Source organism: Asterias amurensis, chromosome 15, assembly GCF_032118995.1.
Source record: "Asterias amurensis chromosome 15, ASM3211899v1".
Lineage (NCBI taxonomy): Eukaryota > Metazoa > Echinodermata > Asteroidea > Forcipulatida > Asteriidae > Asterias > Asterias amurensis.
Genome location: NC_092662.1, coordinates 13,357,743 through 13,377,366, shown reverse-complemented (window position 1 = coordinate 13,377,366; position 19,624 = coordinate 13,357,743). Strand labels below are relative to the sequence as shown.

Sequence of the window (19,624 nt, the reverse complement as noted above, 5' to 3'; positions counted from 1 at the left end):
TGAAAGACAGAGAAGTATCTAACTGGTAAGTATTTAGTGCATTGCATTCTTTCAGATAAGGTCAAGTTTGTACACTATCAGTGACCATAGTTTGACTATTATGTCAGGCGCTCCAGAGTCGTGCTGAACCAAATTTTGAATTAAGCACATGAAGAATTTAAAATCTGAAACAGTTAACAGCGACTGGACTCGCTAGAATTTGAAAGATTGACTGTGGCAGTCGTTTGGAACGAATCTGGAGCGCCTTTGTTTCAGATGTCGATCTTGTCATGAGACGAACCTGAAGTAATTGTTATGTTAAGTTCGCATGTCTGAAACCAAAATTTATTTGGGTCGACCTTGAGTCGCTCCTAATCTACATGTATTTGGTTCAGCGGACTCTGGTGCGCCTGTTTGAAACGGGTGTTAGTTTGCCTAAACTCTGTCTACTCGATGATAGTAGGACTACTCTAGTTGACTATTTGGAACCAGCCAACTGGGCATGGTCAAACCGCTGGTTATAAAAAGCTGTTTCACAGCACAGTGCAGAGTGGACCAGTTTGTTTTAACGAAAGTAATGACATACATTGAGGATAGGATTAATCCAATCTCGAGTTAGACATTTCCACCTTTTGATGACCTGTGGAGATATAGATTGCAAGGAGCTTTTGGTTAACAATTTTTTGATGTCAGGAGACGATAACAGCTACTTTTTCACCTGGCAGACATACAAATGTTCTAATTCAAATGTCCAAAACTTCTTACAGTTCTGTTCGTTGTTCCACACACTTTACGAATAGTTTTAACAGGCATAATATTTGGTACTTAGAGAAAAAGTTGAAATGTCTGTAACAGCTGTTGTTTTATTCAAAAGCAATTATGGTCTTTGATTAACTGTCCTAGGGGTCGTTCAGACAGTGCTAAAGGCGGTTATAAGCCAGTTTCGACTCATTTGGGTTTAACTTTGTGTGTCTGAACGCTCTTAAAACTTAACCGAACGAGTTGAACCTGAATGAGTTTAAAAACGGTCGGCGAGGGTGGTTTAATGCTAAACCACTTCGGGTTGACTATAGTTGATAAGATACTGTTTCTAAAAGCTCATCGAAATCTACAACTCCTAAGGTTACTAAAATGTGGAGCTACCATAATTTCAACATACCTTTCAAATTTGGGTCATTCTCCTTGTTTCGGACCATTTTGTCTGCATTAACTTTCACTGATAATGTTTTGTGTGTTTATTCGGCATTATCTGACTATAGTTGTTGCCTTATTGATGTCCATAACAAACGTATGACACAAGAGAACACTGATGAAAAAAATAAAAATACTAAAAACAGTAGTCAAGTTCCAAGTTTATTTGAGAATGACATTGTTAAGGACACACTAAATTTACAAATTGTCATTCGAAATGGCATATTATACCATATTAAAAAAATCCTATTATAATACCATTAAAAACTCATTGTCCAAACTTTATTGCACATACTTCTATTATGACCATTTCCTTTGTAAAAACTGAAATCATACTGCATCCGAACTAACTCTAAACCAGTCAACATTGCCTAATCAGTCAATATTTGGCTAAACCACTTGACATTTAGTCAAACCAGTCATCATTTGGCCAAACCAGTCAACATTTGGCTAAACCAGTCAATGTTTGGCTAAACCAATCAAGATTTGGCTAAACCAGTCAACAGTTGCCTAAACCAGTTAACATTTGGCTAAACCAGTCAAGGAGGATTTGGGAGTGTTAGGTTCAATGCTTTCTGGACTTGTTCCCAACACCAATGTATCTTTCAACACTGCAAACAACCATATAGACACAAATGACAAACAGGTTACAGACTTTTTCCATGCATATACATAAGAAAGGTATAAGGACGACATCCAATTTCTTTATCCTCAATCTCAATTTCGATTCTGAGTACGATTTGAAGGAAAAAAAGACAGCTGCATTAAGAAGATCTACTGTCCTTGATAAAGTTACAGTACTGACATTTAGCAAGACTTAAAGACACTGGACACTATTGGTAATTGTCAAAGACCAGTCTTCTCACTTGGTGTATTTCAACATATGCATAAAATAACAAACCTGTGAAAATTTGAGCTCAACTGGTCGTCAACGTTGCGAGATAACTATGAAAGAGAAAAAAACCTGTGTCACACGAAGTTGTGTGCTCTCAGATGCTTGATTTCGAGACATCAAAATCTAATTATGAGATCTCGAAATCACATTCGTGGAAAATTACTTCTTTCTCAAAAACTACGTTACTTCAGAGGGAGCCGTTTCTCACAATGTTTTATACTATCAACCTCTCCCCATTACTCGTTACCAAGTAAGGTTTTATGCTAATAATTATTTTGAGTAATTACCAATAGTGTCTACTGCCTTTAAGAACAAGGCCAAACCATCCGCTTTTATCTGAAATCATGGGACGGACTCTCATTGTGATCATACAGTCTGGAATAAGTCTGGAAGACATATTCCAAATTCTGGTAATACCCGTACACGACGATATGTCAGTGTCATGAGATAGATTTGGTTGATGTCTGTAACATTGATTGTAGATTCGTAACATAATCTACAGTTGAGTGTAGATTCATTACAAACTTAAGTAACTAGTTCAACTTGAAATTACTGTCTTTCCAAACTGAAAGATAGCATGAAATGCAACAAAACATTGCTGAAAATATGTTATCTTTCAATTTCCAAAAAACATTTTCCAGTTTAAAAAAAATCATTTTAGTAACACAATATATTGTTAGCTTAGCAAAATGATGTACTCGATAATGATGCAAGCACGAAAGAATGCCTATACGGAATATTTTGTAAAATAATTATAAAATGTGACCAACCGTCGTTTGAGAACATATACATAATTAGACAGACTAACTAGTGTTGTTACTATTGAGAAATCCAATTCATTGAAACTTTTACATAACCAATGAGGGAATAGTCAGAGAATATACTCTAATGTGTAGATTCGTGACCACAATGTACTCACCTTCAGCTCGTACATTCTATCCACGAATCTACACTTTCTCGTCCATCTCCTTAACATCATCAAACTCGCCTATGGCTTAAGTACAATCATATTTTCTTCAGCTGTACATTAATATCGTACCTCATAAATATACTACAAATAAAAAAAAGCATAATCAGTCGTAATATAAAATGGCATTCCTCTTTGTACAATTTGTAATCAGCAGAAGCTATATATATATAAAAAAAAGAATAACTCAATATAATTCACACACAATGTACTTAAATGTATCTACATGTATACATGTTTGTATCGAAATATGTATTATCATCGGGGCCCAATTTCATAAAGGTGTTAAGCAGAAAATACTGCTTGACAAATGTCAAACATTTTGACAGGCAACAGCCACAACAATGCAAATTTGATGTGGTGGCCTGTTTCTGCTAAGCAATACTATTCTGTGCTTAGCAGAGTGGTGGGCGATTAACATGCATAGAACTTTAATGGGGACTTTTGGGAGGCTAGGTGGCAGCAGACTTGCCAGATAAACCCATTGTTCTTGATTATGTGTGCATGCTCAGAGCAATGTAAACAACGGGAATCTACTTATTAAGTCTGCTGTTCCTCATTGTAACTTTACCTTGCATACAATTTACAGTTTACCCTTAACACTTCAGAAATACTATCAATTTGTAAGTTAATGAATACAACCACATAAAAGGTCCTAAAATGTGTACCTTGTTACAAACAGTCAACAACTGCTGCTTTAAGTGCAACCGTTTCCTATAATACCACAAGAAACAAGCAGTAATGTTTAAGTGTTGAATACAGTCTTCAAGGCACAGTTGTGTACCTCGTGAGAAAAGTATTCCTGAGTCATCAAGTTCTAGGCAGCATATGTAATGTCAAATGTAACATTGGAAATTGATCGTGGGCTGTTTTTAAAACCACTGCTTGGGCTTAGGGGCTTCAGCTTTGGATCCGTCTGCCTGCTTTAATCCAGGGGCAAAATGCATAGAGCTGCTTTTGAAGCACAAAAAACAGCTAAGCGCAAAGCAATTTTGCTTATCAGAAAGGGGTTACCAGCCTAAGTACCACATTATGAACATAGTTTGTGGTTCAGCAGTATTTTGTGCTTAAGCAGCTCTAATGAAATTAGACCAAGGTAAAGAAAAGTAGGTGTTTTCTCAATAATTGACCAGAGCACTAGCCAAAGCGAAGATGTGGTTTCGAAAATGGCCAATAGATTATCAGTTGAAAGACTTTTCCTCCGACAGTGTAATTCTAATCATATATTACTTAACCAAAGGGTCTGTTCCAGAGCCATTTTACCTGTAAGCAAAGAGCCTGATGCATGTTTTTTTTCACAAAGGCCCCTGATACATGGTTTCGCAAAGACCCAGATACACAGTCATTCAAGTTGTGTAATACGTATAAGTTTTAATGTAAGCACCGTGTTTTACTAAAATCTATAAAAACATGCATTAACATGGGAATGGTTTAAGATTTGGGGTACAGGAGTGAAGGCAATTTGCAGACGTACATGTATAGTGTATTTCAGTGAACTAGAGTCAATGATATTACTACTGCTACTTTCTGCACTAACACCGATTAAAATGTTGATTTGTTAACACTTGACCGAGAAAAAAATGTTCCAGTTGCATGTTTTAAAGGCAGTGGACACTATTGGTAAATGTCAAAGACCATTCTTCTCACTTGGTGACTCTCAACATACGCACAAAATAACAAACCTGTGAAAATTTGAGCTCAATTGGTTGTCGGAGTTGCAAGAAAACTATGAAAGAAAAAAACATCCCTGTCACACCAAGCTGTGTGCTTGATTTCGAGACCTCAAATTCTAAACTTGAGGTCTCGAAATCAAATTCATGGAAAATTACTTCTTTCTTGAAAACTATGGCACTTCAGAGGGAGCCATTTCTCACAGTGTTTTATACCATCAACCTCTTCCTATTACTTGTCACCAAGAAAGGTTTTACGCTAATAATACCAATAGTGTCCACTGCCTTTAAGACTACCCCAGGGTTTTACCGCTTACTCCTACTCCAGAGCAGTGGTGGCTATTCCACAGGATGTGCCCACTTGCAAGGGTAGATCAGGAGTTAAGCGATCCAAGTGTGAAAGGGCCGCCCGTTATTCCCTCGGGTCACCCCCCTGGGTCACCCCCGGGGAATAGAGTAGAGTGAAAAGGGCTAATAAGTAGGAGGGTTAATGAAGGATCTCAGTTAATAGAAGTAGGTACAAGTTCATTTCAGATTTAACGGGTCCTCTGAGCAATGTTGGAAGCCTTGATTCCCATTCAAAATAATGCATTTGTTTTCTTCTTCTCAATAATCCCAGCCGGAAGCACCTACAAGATCACGGGCCAATCCGTGCCACCATGGGTCACCCTGTGTCACAACGGGTCACCCTGTGTCACAACAGGTCACCACAGGTCACCCTGTGTCACAACAAGTCACCCGGGTCACCATGGGTCACACTGTCTCACCTCAACACGACACCCCGTGTTGCCATCCCGTGTTGCCATCCTGTATTGCCATCCCGTGTCGCCATCCAGTGTTGCCATCCCGTGTTGCCATCCCCGTGTCACCATGGCCTGTTAGAGATGTTGTGGGGGCTCCTGTGGGTCCCATTACCCTGTCCCTGTGGTTGACTGGGTGGGATACCCAGTATGTTCCATGAGGAGTGCATTGTCTTTTTCTGTGGTGTCAAGCAGTAGTTACCCTCTTTAGTTACCGAGGTTCCAGGGGAGTAGCTCGTTGCAGATGAGTCTGGGCTCGGGTTCTGAGTGCCGTTAAGCGATCCAATACCGGGAAGAACAGGGCTGGCATGGGAGAGAAAAAAACACAGGGAATTGCAAAAAAAACTGAAATTAGTTAAAGCCCGGAGATAGATCTATCTACCTTGGACCAATTTCATAAAGCTGTTTAGCAGAAAATGCTGCTCAGCCAATATCTTTGCTTAGCAAGAAATGAGTGGGACACCGGTGGCAAGGGTATAAACTTCATGGAATGTTGGCTGGTACTTAAGTCTGCTAAGCAGATTTGTTTGTGCTTAGCAAGATTTTGGGCTGGTAAGTCCGCAGCCACCTTGCGACCCCCAAAAATCTCTCATTACTCTAACTTACCTTTGTCCAAGTTTTCCGCCAGGCACAGTGGTTGTAGCAACGGGAGATAGTTTCAAATGGCCGTCCCGAGTTCGAGTCGTCAGGTGAGAGTTGACACCAAACGTGTTCGGCCGTCCAAAAGGGGGTGTGGCATTTCTCCCTCGTCCAATAGGGGGCGTGGCTTCCCTTGCTCCCCCACCGCTCCCAGGCGTGATTGGCGACGTATTTTGTACTAGATCAAGAAAACAAATTTTAAATTTCAATAATTTGATAGTCTCAAGTTTTCTTAAAAATCTTACACCATCTTCACTGTTTTTCTTGTTTTTCACCCTATGATAAAATGGTACCTACATCGGGTTGTGTTGGTCGCTATGGGTGAACTGCTTGCTTTTCCAGCTCTACCAATAGGAGATGGGGGTGTTCCAGACTGATACCTGCTATAATTGTTAGCTTGGGCTCCATAAGCTCTTGAGGTTGCACTGCAATGAAAGAGAACAGGTAATTAGGGGCAAATGAGAGTAGTCGTTATTGAAAAATTTGATTGTTTTTTTTAAATTTGGTTTGATCCACCCCAAGTTCCAAAAAGGTTGTTGGCTGCAGTGACTATGCAGTGCTGCAGTGACTATGCAGTGCTGCAGTGACTATGCAGTGCAGCAGTGACTAAAATTATGCTGCCAGCATAAGGAAACCAGCCAAATTACCATTCCAACATTTGTGACTGGTATCCTGCTCATTTATGCTAAGCAGAAAATTGTTAAGCAAATTTGCTGCTTAAGCAGCTCTATGAAAATGGGCATTGGTCACTGCCACTGCTGCTGAGACCTTCAATTCTGGGCCTGCTTACAACAACCCTAAGCTTACGGCACCCTGTGAAGCCCATAGTTCCATGGGCGGTAAGCGCGGAAGCCAGGAAAGGCTGTGGCCGCACTCTTCAGAAATTTCCGCCTGCTGCCACCTACCGTCTCAAAATCAAAGTTTCTCACTCACTAAATATTCTTGTGAAAAATGAACTGATTGTATCATACTCTTTCATTTCTGGCGTCCCATTACTCAGACGACTTCCACCGGACCCCTGCGAGCTAATGGAACCTGCCGATCCTGACCTTCCTATGCCAGGTAAGGGGACATCTCTCATTTGGTCCGTAGGGGTGGCCGTTGTGGGATTGTCCAGGGAGTTGCGTCTGGCTGTCACAGCACCGTGGGACCATAAGGCAGCGCTGGATGCATTCCGGTAACCAGAGTATTGGACTGATGGGAAAATGTAATTGTTGCAATGTTAATGGACCTTAAAGACACTGGACACTTTTGGTAATTGTCAAAGACCAGTCTTCTCACTTGGTGTATCTCAACATATGCATAAAATAACAAACCTGTGAAAATTTTAGCTCAATTGGTCGTCGAAGTTGCGAGATAAGAATGAAAGAAAAAAACGACCTTGTCACACGAAGCTGAGTGCTTTTAGATGCTTGATTTCGAGACCTCAAATTCTAAATCTGAGGTCTCGAAATCAAATTTGTGGAAAATTACTTCTTTCTCGAAAACTATGTCACTTCACAGGGAGCCGTTTCTCACAATGTTTTTTACTATCAACCTCTCCCCATTACTCGTCACCAAGTAAGGTTTTATGCTAATAATTATTTTGAGTAATTACCAACAGTGTCCACTGCCTTTAATAATAATAACCCGCTTTTATATAGCGCTTTTCAAACCCGGAGGGCGTCCCAAAGCGCTTCATTGACGTCATCCAACCGCCATCTTAAAGGTAAAACAATGACGCAACAATCCAAACGCACAAATTTGTATGAACACACACAGATTTGTGATTTACGTCATCCAACCACCATCTTAAAGGTAAAACAATGACGCAACAATCCAAACGCACAAATTTGTATGAAAACACACAGATTTGTGTGTGCTGCGCACAGGTTTGACCAATCACCAGCTTCTTTTTTACCTGTAGGTAAGGGCACCCTACTGATAAGACATCATGTGCATAAAAGGTATATTTAAATTGAAATTATTATGTCAGATAGTTGGGCGTAAGGTATGTAAGGGGGGGGTGGCACTTATTTACAGACTGATAAAGAAAATCATGGATGGTCTGAGTGGAGATTTGCAACCATGAACAGCAGTGAGTTCGCTAATCAGCACGTATTGTTGCAACTAGAAATGCAGGTTAAGTCTCATTCTCTGGATTTACGAATGCAATACAACTTTGTACTTTTTTGTCCACAGAACTCATAACGTACTGACTATACAGTGCTTATGTCACATAGGTGCAAGGGTAAACCACAACAACAAAATCTGACAGTTAGACTTAATAATTATAATAATAATGATAAAGACTTGTAATGGTGGGTGTTCAAGGCCCAGTAAAAACAAAATGAAAGAAAAACAGACACAACAAAATTTACGAATCTTGTAACAGACACTGTTACAGTGCATCACTTGTTGTGGCTGTTGTGTGGTTTCAGAACAGGCCTGACATGGTATCTTTGAGAGGGTAAGGCTGTGGCCTCCAGGCATGTTTGAACTGTAAATGTCACTTACCATCTCTCTTGATTGGAGCCACTGGGGGCTTTCTGTTTCCCACGGCCGACGATCGTTTCCGAACAAAACTCTCCTCTGGTTGGCCCCGGAAGAATCCATCAAAGATGACGAAGTTGTTGACCTAGTATTAACAATTGTAAAATAACCTCCAAAATCAGTTGTTTCTTTGAGTTTTAACAATAGAAAAATAACCTCCAAAATCAGTTGTTTCTTAGCCTTGCTCAAGGCAGTCGCATTATTCGCTCTGAAAAGACGCAGCTGTAAACCCACCCGCCGTATACCCTGTGCATGGTGTGTGCGATCACACCGAATGACCCACCCGTATACATACTGTCACATCGCACGAATACTGTTCACACAAGTCATCGCACTCGTACACCACTAACCGCATACGGAGGCCGTCAGGCCGACAGCCTTGTCGGGTCTGTATCTTCCCGTTTTAATGTGTTATATTGAAAAAATTCCAATAGTGGACGAAATTGGGGGGGCTCTAGGATATGCTAGTATGCAGCTCATGAATATGTATATCGTTCGTCAGACCTATCAGACAACACAGGATGTGAGGCAAATGAATTATTCATTTTGACGTCCAATCACGCACTGCCCTTATCACGACCTTTGGACCCTATCATGTGTCCGTGGTGGTGGTGTGTGAGGTAAACATGTCTCGTCTTTCGCGGGCATTATGGTAATGAGCTGACCGTGGGAACTCTTCGCTTATTATAGTAATGAGGTCAGTGGCTTCAACACAGATCCTACAAGGCTGTCGGCCTAACGGCCTCCGCATGAGGATAGTGTACGAGGGCATCGTGTCGTGCGATGTTACGCACAGTGAATACGGGTGGGTTTTACGCACAGTGAATACGGGTGGGTTTTTATACAGCGGCGGTCTTTTTTCGGAGTGAATAATTCGACTGCCTTGAGCAAGGCTAGTTGTTTCTTTGAGTTTTAACAATAGAAAAATAACCTGCTTTACTCTTTTCTCACCTGATGGATAGTAGCTCGTAGATTATAATGCTTCGTTAAGAACGACGTGAACTTGTGAGAAGGTCTGTCGATGGGTAGATGCTGTGCTTGAATGCCCTCATGCTTTGATAAAAACCACAAGAAAAACAACATTAGTATTTATATTGAATGGGAGGTCGTTGGTTCAAGTCCTGCTCCAGTCAAATTTTCTTTGTTCAAACCCAGAATTATTTACGATTTATTCAGTTAGTTTCTTTTGTGGTTTATTACTTTATATAGTAATGGGTCCTTCTCTCTGGAAGGCTCTCCCAAACCGGGTTAGCAGCTTTCTTCTGTTGACTATTTCCAACTAAACCTTAAATCGTTTTCTCTTTCAAGAACATTATCCGCAAACACAAACTCTATCTACAACTTTCTCCTCAAAGCACTAAGAGGCTGGCCTGTTTAGTAGGCGCTGTACAAATATGTTACATTATTATTTTTTATTGTTTATAATAGGAAAGGGCTGGAATTTCGTCTTTGAGATGGCAAGGTCTTTTTCATTTTTCAGTAAAGCACTTCCCCGACCCCTGGAGAATTTCAAAAGTCTACGGGAAAATTTTGAAGGGGCACTAAAGCCAAGACCAGGACAAGAGAGGACATAACCTCGCAACAATTCACGGCCTGTTGGGACGTTCAATTCATACTTGACTGACTGTGAACTCGTATCTGCGCCTGGAACACCCAGTAGGGTGGATAAGTCTTCTTATTATTTGTTATTATTATCTTCTTTTAACCCTACTGCTGTTTTTGATAGCAGATGAATCGCTTATTTCATGTAACAGTCTAGTTTAAAACTACCATAATATAAATCCATTTCCACTCACCGATAACATTTTTTGGAAGAGCTGCTTGCCGTACCCTTTCCTCTGGCACGACTCATGAACATAGAAATCCAAGACGCACAAGGGCTCCATCTCAATTTGGTTGCCATGTGCATCCAAGACGAACAGTTTCTTGCGTCCTGTTTTCAAAATTCCCACTGCTGCACCAAGTCCTCTGTAATTTATTGTAGAATGAAAAAAACAAACTGCAAATTCAAATTGAGCATTCACGTGTGACCAAGCAAGGCTTTGTACCAGACATCAGTAACATATTATGTCTTAGGCCGAATCCGAATTGGCGGCTATGGCTACGAGAAATGCTAAGGAAGTCCTATACCTCAGTGCGTGGTGACGTGGAAATCTAGCCAAAGCCATCGCTGTAGCCACGAATTCGGACACGGCCTTACTTTTATAAAATTCACATTTCTGATCAAACTATGCAGTTTGAGATGTTGTTTTATAACATTTACACTTGACCTACCCATTGGCTTCACCATCTTTCATGACATACAGATGGTGATTCGAGAAGCGGAGTTTGTGCGCTGATGTGATTGGCCCATGAAGACTTTGTGCCTTAAAAATAAGAAAGACAACAAAAGTAAACTACATTTTCTCCAATATTTTAGAGGAGTAAAGGGTCTGTATGGCCTATACATTTGGTACTGTACTGCAGCAGTTAGTCAGTACAGCAGCTTTTGATCATATAATACATTTTGAGGCACTTTTACTACGGTTGTGGAAAAAGATATAACTTTTAATTCCCCAGACATTTGAATCTGAGAAGCATTTCTCAGATTGTATACAATTATGTTAGTTGCAATTCGGATTATTCTACCTGCGTGGACATAACTGCTCCAGATTTTTGGCAAACAATGTATCTTATACACGCTACAAGCTCACCTTGGCCGAGGCCTGTCCCATTTCGTTGATGACTTTCTCCATGTTCCCTCTAAGGTGTTCACTGCAGAAAGAAACAACCATAAGGTCAAAGACGATGAAATTAAAATTGTCTTTTCTTTTCCCTTGTATTGTTTATCATGTTTATACTAATTATGTACAATGTAATGGCCAGATGCTAAGGATCTGGCTGCTGAGGTCGGCGAGGTTTGTTTGCTGGTAACCTCTCTCCTTTTTGTTTTTCGTAATTTTATAATTCCTTTCGCTATCTTCTCGACTTCAGCCATTGTGATTGTGATACACCATTTGTTTCCTTCCTTTTAGTTTTGTAGTGTTAACAATTTCAGTCATTTACTCATTCTGTTTATTGATTAATTAAATTAATTACTGCGGAATAAGCCTATTAGGAATTGCAGTTACTGCTGACAACGCAATTTGTCTATCTCCTGTGACCTTATACTTTTAGACAATACCCTTGCTGCAACTCCGCATAGGCGTGTGTCATAACCAAGTCCCCAGGTGGCAGGTCCTTCCTTCCTTATTATTGTTATTATTTTTTGTATGTAAATATAATTATTTTGATGTAAATGTAAATTGTTATAATTATTTAATAATAGTGTTAAATTTTCCCCATTTCTTTCATTATTTTAATACCTACGCCTCAACTTAAACACTTTATTTGGAAAAGTTTCCGTATGGATGGCCCACCACTTTTTCATTCGATATAATGAAATATTAATAATAGTAGGCCTATCTAGTTTACCTAAACAAACTCAATAATATATCCCTTTTTGTAAAAATGAGTGAAAAGGTGGTGGCGCTGTTGGGCGCGATCGGTCAATCTGCGCGATCAACCGATCGCGCTGCGCTATTTAACGATCGCGCTGCGCTATTGAAATATCTATTGGTCGCGCAGCAATCGGTCGATCGCGCAGCAATCGGTTGATCGCGCAACAATCGGCAACGAACATGCGCGATCAACCGATCGTGCGGGAATGGCTCAGCGCGATCCGCCGATTGTGCAGGAATGATTTTGCGCGATCGGCCGATTGTGCAGGAATGGTTATGAGTGATCGGCCGATTGTGCAGGAATGGTTTTTTGTGCGATCGGCCGGTTGTGCAGGAATTGTTTGGCGCGATCAGCTGATGTTCAGGGGCCGAATTCACAAAGATGTAACATTGATTGTAACTGCAAATCAAGCGTAGTGTGACGTCACTATATAAATTACTAACATGTCCTGCTATGAATTTTATTGCTTAGAGAAATCGCCCCAAGGAATAGTTTACCTGCACGATCGGTAGATCGCGCAAAAACCTTTCCTGCACGATCGGTCGATCGCGCAAACCCATTCCTGCGCGATCCGCTGATAATGGGAAAAAATACTCGTAGCACAATCGGCGCAAAGATGTCATTGCACGATCGACCGATTGTTGCACGATCGACCGATTGTTGTGCGATCGACCGATTGCTGCGCGACCAATTCATCCTAATTTGATCGTTCAATAGCGCAGCGCGATCGGTTGATCGCGCAAATTGAACGATCGCGCCCAACAGCGCCATGCGGAAAGTTATCCATTTATTTTATTAAATATGTCTGTGCATGGAGCTAGTTCCACCCCCATGGTCTCCACACAAAAGTGGGCCAATATGGCCAATACACCAGTTTATGCAAATGATGGCATTACATTATTGTTGTACTGTCTCACTGCGGCAGTATGGTGGTCACTGCAGTTAAAAAAATATATATTACCCTGTCGATCTGCATGGCTGTAAGTTGCAATCTACCACTGTCACAGTCTCTCCAAACAGGTGATTAATATTGAAGTTAAACTCCATCTTTGCAGCTGATTGTAATGTATTCTTGACATCAATATGGGTTAAAACCTTCACCAGTTACCTCCATCTTCAGGGACAAATCTCACCTTTTCCCAGCTAGTTACTCATCGTCAACACTAACTATTTAGATAAGGGTGACAGGCGATTCCATTAGTTTAGGTAAGCTTTCACAACTGAAATCACATGTATATCCATTTTTACTGTCCTAAAAACTTATAATTATAATTTATGATAAGGTATTAACATTAAAAGGTAAGTGTAAGTTTTTTATTTTAATAAGTATTGAAATAACAACATTAAAATGTATTAAAACTAATGACATGTTTATTTGAGTTTTACAAACACCCCCTATTTAAAAATGTAGCATGCCACAACAAGGTCAGGGATCAATCATCAACTGGTGAACGTCAACCTATCGCCGTTTGTTATTGGTATGAAAAAAAGCCACGGGTACCACCTACTTGCACACTGTGTGAAAATGTGTGGTTGGTGAGAAAGTATTTTTTCTATCTGTGGAAGGTTTGCTGTCTTGCGAAATATTTCGTCTATTAACAGCTTGATTTTGTGACATTTATTTGCAAAAGAAGGTGCCTCATAATAAACAGCAATGCCAAGGAAAAAACCATACAGCGGAAAGCAGAAGAAGAAACAGCTACAGGAGAAAAGAGACAAAAAGAAAGGGGATGGTTCGTCTTCGGGAAGACCGAATGCAGGTAAATGTAGAAATACTACATTACAACAACAGAGGGCGCTGTGGTTTGTTATCATTAAAGCATGTGTAGGCTAGATGGCCTCACTAAGATCAAAGTGATAATAATTTGTTTAATCATTTTATTTTTTGAAATTTTTTAAGGTAGCACTTAACGTAGTTAAAGTTATGGAATAAATGTTGTTTGGGAAAAATGTCCGTAAATGTCCGCTAATTTGTGATTCATAAGATTATAGGCCTATGTCATATGATTTCTTTTTTAATTCAATAATATTAATAATGAGATTGCCGATGCAAAGTTTTCTATAGTCAAAATGACATGATTAATTTAAATTTATTTGTTTTCCTGTTTGTTAACTCCTTAAGAGGGTTAACTGAAATTGGAACTCCGTTCAGTCCCCAGCACTGCTATCCATGGTCGCCCTCAGTACAAAAGCTGTAGTAAAAAATCCAAAAAACATATACACCATCCACAATTGTTTTGAAACAAACACAATGGTTTCATGCTAAAATTGCAATTTCTTCAAAGAATTGGAGATTAAAAGACACAGTTATAATAAACATCAAAAGGAAGAAGGTTGGTTCGTGTCCTATGTTAATGTAATTTTTCTTAGGACGTCAACTATGGAGGAAATAAAGGAAAAGTTTCCGTATGGCGCTACCACCACTTTTTCATTCGATGTGAAATAATGTAGCGTCTAACTTACCTTCAATGAGAATATCCCTTTTTGGTAAAAAAGTGAAAAAGTTGTGGCGCCATATTGAAAATTATCCGAAAGAATACTGTATAACTCCAATATTTGTTTGAATTCTGTTGCCCACAGCGATTTCCCATCGTTCTCGCCAGCAGAGCTATGAGCTGAACAGCAGTGAGGAAGAGCAAGGATCAGGGTCCGATGCTGAGCAAACTGCTGGCGCTTCAGTCCCTGAGGTCAATAGACTTAATTATCAGCCAGTCAGAACCGATAAATACGACCCAAACAGGTATGATTGTTATCTCCCGTTTTAGTGATTAGGGTAGGCCTGGGTGACTAGTGAAATTTACTACTCTACTAGTCGCGCCTAAGATAGCTACAACATCAACTAAGTTTTAAATTAAAGGCACATCGGTGTGTATGGGTAAAACTTAAAACTAGTATTCTATTAAATTATAATTTAGTCGTAACGGACTTCTACTTTATTACTCGACAAAGTCCACAAGTTAAATTCCAAGAACCATTTTGTTAAGTGTCTTGCTCAAGGACACTTACATACGTAATATGCTGGGGGAGTGAAGTGGGGGGGGGGCGATATTCAAACCCACATTGTGATGACTCGGCCAACACAACGCAAGACTCCTTGATTCTGTATTATGGTGTAAAGATTTAGAGCATTCTTCTTTCTTCCATGAGTTGAGAGTAGTCCACCTTTACATGTATTTTCATAATTTTCAAAATGGCTGACTACAGTGAAGGCCTACTGCTTGTTATTCAACCTTTAGATCTTTTTAAAGGACAACTCGGGGGAATCGCCCATAAAGGGTCTGTACTTTTTTTAGGACAAAAAAACACAATGTCCATACAGATTTACACTAAACTTAAACGTTTTGAAGATAATGAATAGTAGCAAGCCTCCCTGAAATCATTACTTGCTTAGGTGCTGTAGTTTTTGAGAAAAGAGTATCATGAAAGTAATTTTTGTCTCAGTGATCATGAGACGAAAAAATCTTTAGCGTGTAAAAATGTATTTTTAATTTTGTCCGTGAAACTATCAGCTCATCACTGCTGCATCAGTCAATTGTTCAGAAGAAAACATCTTGGGGGAAATGGTGGACGAAGAATTTGATTTACATTTCACCGAAGTACAGCGAACATCGTCGTGATTGCCATTGCCAATTCCGTAGTTAGCCTTTGTAGAAATCTATTCCTGCTGAAGAGGCGCCGATGACTGTAATTGTCTGTGCCAATAGCCCCCGGGCACGGAAGAGGCTTGTAGGGCTCGGAGACTTCAACCTAACGACGACGGCGAGGGAGAAAAAAAAATGAAAACAATCAAATGAAGGGTGTGTGTGATTATACTCGATAGCAAATCACACAAGGCCAGTGTAATTATGTGACATATGTACGTACTTCATCTACACACATAAATGCTCTTTGTTTGGTTGATTGTTCTGAAGGAATATGATTACTTAAAATTCTTTTGAGCTGGTCGCTGTAGTAAAGCAATTAGCCATTTTGAGATATGGTGGACACAGTACTATAACACTGAAAGGTTTGGGTAAATCTGTGTACACCCAAACCACACAGTGCACTCCTATAGTGGCCACCATAAACTGAGTAATTGTTTTTGCGATGTGGAATTGTTCAACCACGAGAAGTTAAAATTAAATTTCAATTTTACTGCTGACAAACTTAAAATTATTATTTATTTTGTTAGCATAATTTTGATGAACATTAGTTTTCATATATTATGCAGAGCTTATTAACATATTATGTTAAATAAGTTAAATGAATCTGCCGCCATGTCACCCAAATGTTGTTAAAACTGATTCTGTGATTTTTTTTAAAATTCTATTTTTATGTTTGTTACCTGGTGCCTTTTTTTTAAAAACAAAATGGTTTGTTTTTTATTTCGCCCTCAAAGGAGTACAGCAATAACTTTGGATGTCTCTAAATATTGTTGGATTAACTTATGCAACCTACAGTACATGGAACAAATTGCCAGCACAAGTAAAATCATCTATTTCTTTAACCCAATTTTAATTTTTGAGACCTGAGACTTATCTTTTCAATTAAGTATTTGAGTAATGTACCCTTGGATTTTTTTTTATATTACATTTTTGTGTGTATTTCTTTACCACATGTATTTTATTCTAAATTTCTTCTTACAATTTTAGCTAAGGCTCATGTAGGCCTATTTAGCGCCATGAGCATTTAGACCTTTATGTGGATTTGTGAGCTTTCAAAGTTTTCATTATTATTATTATTATTTATTATGATATATCGGTACTTTCAGATTTAGATTTGATCTCTCAACCGAGGGAAGATAAGATCCAAGTCTTCTCACAAACTATTCCTTTTACTGAAACCTTTTACTATATTTACTCCTTTTTTGTTTAAATCATATCATTTGCCCAAATGGTAAATTGTAGATATTTGTGCCGTTGCAAGAATTCCACCCATTGTCCCCACTTTGCATCAACATTATCTGACAGCGGAACAGTGTGCAAATGATCGTATTACCCCATGTGCGTTACGGTCCCTGTGTAATTTGACTTCGGCCGTAATTGTGCATGTACGTGTAGGTCCTTATAGTAACTCAATAATGTCACTTTGACAAGCTAATCACTTCATCTGCAGTGCGTGCATGGCGGATGCACTCTATGTGTGGGTAGTTGCGCGATGACAACCTTTAGAACTCTAACGGCCTTCTCTCTCCACACTGTGGGTGTAGAGTGTCATAATCAATGGCTGGGAATGTGTGGTGTTAGATCATGATTATATGTGCAATGTCCAAGGAAGACATAGATAAGCTTTGGCGATATCACGATATTATCGAATATCACGATATTAATTTGGAAACGATTTCGATATCGGATGATTTGGTTTTAATTGAAATATCGATATATCGCGAAATCGATTAAATATCGCGATGTATTTGCTACCTGAGACATCTTGCACCCCATAGGTTTGGAGTAAAACCAGAAGAATAGGTCATTAGAACACCTCTCCTATGCTATGACTGTCTCTTCTACAACTTTCACTTGGAGTTTGAAGACTGATGATGTCAAATTTAATTAATCGCGATTATATCGAATATCGCGATATATTTTCGGCGATATATCGTGAATAAAATAAATCGATATCGCCTAAGCTTAGACATAGATGTGTGTACCTGAGTACTCTGGTCTTGTCAATGTGAAGTCGATGTTGAGAAATACCGATGCATGTAATAAGGCCTCAAAATAACCCACGGCACCAACAGCAATGGACCCTATCCATGAAATATGCTAGATACATTCACACATGCGTACAGACCCTGTTGGTTGGCAAACACCATACAGTTGTGCACTAAGCAGACGCGCAATCGTGTCTGCGTCACGCGCCTATTAGCCGTGTACAGCGCGGTGTTCCCTCATTTTGCCAACCAAAACATTAGTGCGCACGCGCTATGTGCAATTTACATATTTCATGGGAAGGGTCTATTGCCGTGGTGCCCTGTGCTTTTGCTGTGGTGGCCTAATAATAATAATAATAATAATAATAATGACAATGAAAGTTGTCCCGAGCTTGTGATGCGCACAAATCCACCATGCTGGGTGTTCAAGGCGCAGTAAACCAAAAACAAACGCAAAAAAACAGATACAGAAACAACAGACTAAATTAGTCATTGAACACCTGTGACATAAGATACGTTTTGAGAAGTGATTTGAATTTTGTGGTTCAAGGTATAAGTACAAATTCACATTTTCCTCATGCCTCTTACCAGAGGAACATTGCTGTGCCCCTTCAAGAACGATAAATATTCAAGGTCCGCATGTTTCTATTGTACTGTAATAAACTCTCGTACTATCAGTCATAAAAATAATAATAATAATAATAATAATAATAATAATAATAATAATAATAATAATAATAATAATAATAATAATAATAATAATAATAATAATACTTTATTTTTAATATAGCGTCTTACATAAAAAATCTCAAAACGCTGTACAGTATTCTTACATACATGTATTATAAACATTAAGCTAAAAAGAGTAAGCAAAATACAGCAAAATTACATTGTACAATAAGAACGACAAAAACAAACAATGACATACACCAATACGAGACAATCAACAATATCACACCACAGAAAAGGCAATGAAAAATATGCAAAAAAATTCAAAGATAATGTCTTTTAAAAAGAAATGTTTTGAGATGAGTTTTAAAAATATCAAAGTTGGTGATAGTCCTCAAATGAATTGGTAAATTATTCCAAAGAGTGGGAGCATAAATAGAAAAAGCCCGATCCCCATAATTATTTCGAATTTCCCTGAATCAAAAGCAGGCCTGATACATCTGTGTATTATTTGTGTACGTACAAAGGGCTAGGCTTTTATTTGCCTCTAGGAAACGGTACCTGTGTGAGGGAATCGTTCATTTCTACTGAACATTTCAAAAGGTTCAAAGGCAATGAACAAGGCAATCTTCTCCATTGCCTGAAATAATCAGGCCTTCGGTCACGTTCTTGAAAGAAGACGAAGAAAGAAAAAAAAACATGATTGCAAACTTTTCTTGGGGAATTCAGTGGAAACGCTGCTTAGGTATTATCTCTTTCACTTTCAAGTCTTACAACTTAATTTTATGTATTCCGAAAGTATCATTATCAAACCTGTAGGGCCTACTTTTATGTCTACAGTGTACATATGTGTAGTTTGTGTAATTCTACAAACTCTTCACGTCTAGTTATTATTCTTATTTTTTCGCAGTGCTTGAATATAAAGCACACATCGATGTAAGTGCAAATCCAATATCAATCTCATTCAAAGCCATTGGACACTTTCGGTAAACAGTATTGTCCAAGTCCCACACTTCGTGTATCACAACTTATATATAAAATAACAAACCTGTGAAAATTTAGGTTCAATCGGTCATCGGAGTCGGGAGAAAATAACGGGAAAACCCATTCTTGTTTCCGCGCGTTTCGCCGTGTCATGACATGTGTTTAAAATAAATCCGTAATTTTCGC

At 39.0% G+C, this 19,624-nt stretch overlaps 2 protein-coding genes across 3 annotated transcripts in view; one reads left to right on the top strand and one right to left on the bottom strand.

Annotated features, from left to right (window-relative positions):
- Positions 1–1,331: 1,331 nt before the first annotated feature.
- Positions 1,332–13,304, bottom strand: LOC139948279 (alpha-tubulin N-acetyltransferase-like). The gene is made up of 10 exons (XM_071946380.1): positions 13,115–13,304; positions 11,367–11,427; positions 10,948–11,039; positions 10,470–10,641; positions 9,625–9,726; positions 8,638–8,758; positions 7,113–7,335; positions 6,439–6,566; positions 6,109–6,319; positions 1,332–5,805 (listed from the first exon to the last, which is right to left on the bottom strand). Exons 1-10 carry the CDS (start codon positions 13,198–13,200, stop codon positions 5,568–5,570), a joined length of 1,434 nt encoding a protein of 477 aa, XP_071802481.1. The 5' UTR covers positions 13,201–13,304; the 3' UTR covers positions 1,332–5,567.
- A 265-nt stretch (positions 13,305–13,569) lies between these two features.
- The window catches only part of LOC139947870 (guanine nucleotide-binding protein-like 1), a 395,329-nt gene continuing 389,274 nt past the window's right edge, over positions 13,570–19,624 (top strand). For both annotated transcript variants that reach the window (XR_011787389.1, XM_071945697.1), the window contains exons 1-2: positions 13,570–13,913; positions 14,734–14,893. Coding sequence is in view for 1 of the 2 variants with exons in the window: in XM_071945697.1 (XP_071801798.1) it covers positions 13,808–13,913; positions 14,734–14,893 (266 nt within the window). In the remaining variant the exon portion in view is untranslated. The remainder of the gene's footprint in view (positions 13,914–14,733; positions 14,894–19,624) is intronic.

Bases quoted from the DNA above. Each gene is read 5' to 3' on its own strand.
- LOC139948279 (XM_071946380.1), bottom strand. From the start codon at position 13,200: ATGGAGTTTAACTTCAATATTAATCACCTGTTTGGAGAGACTGTGACA. The intron at 10,642-10,947 runs GTAGGTCAAGTG...AATAAATTACAG, and splicing joins AAAGATGGTGAAGCCAATGG to AGGACTTGGTGCAGCAGTGG. The intron at 7,336-8,637 runs GTAAGTGACATT...TTTTCCCATCAG, and splicing joins GGCTCCAATCAAGAGAGATG to TCCAATACTCTGGTTACCGG.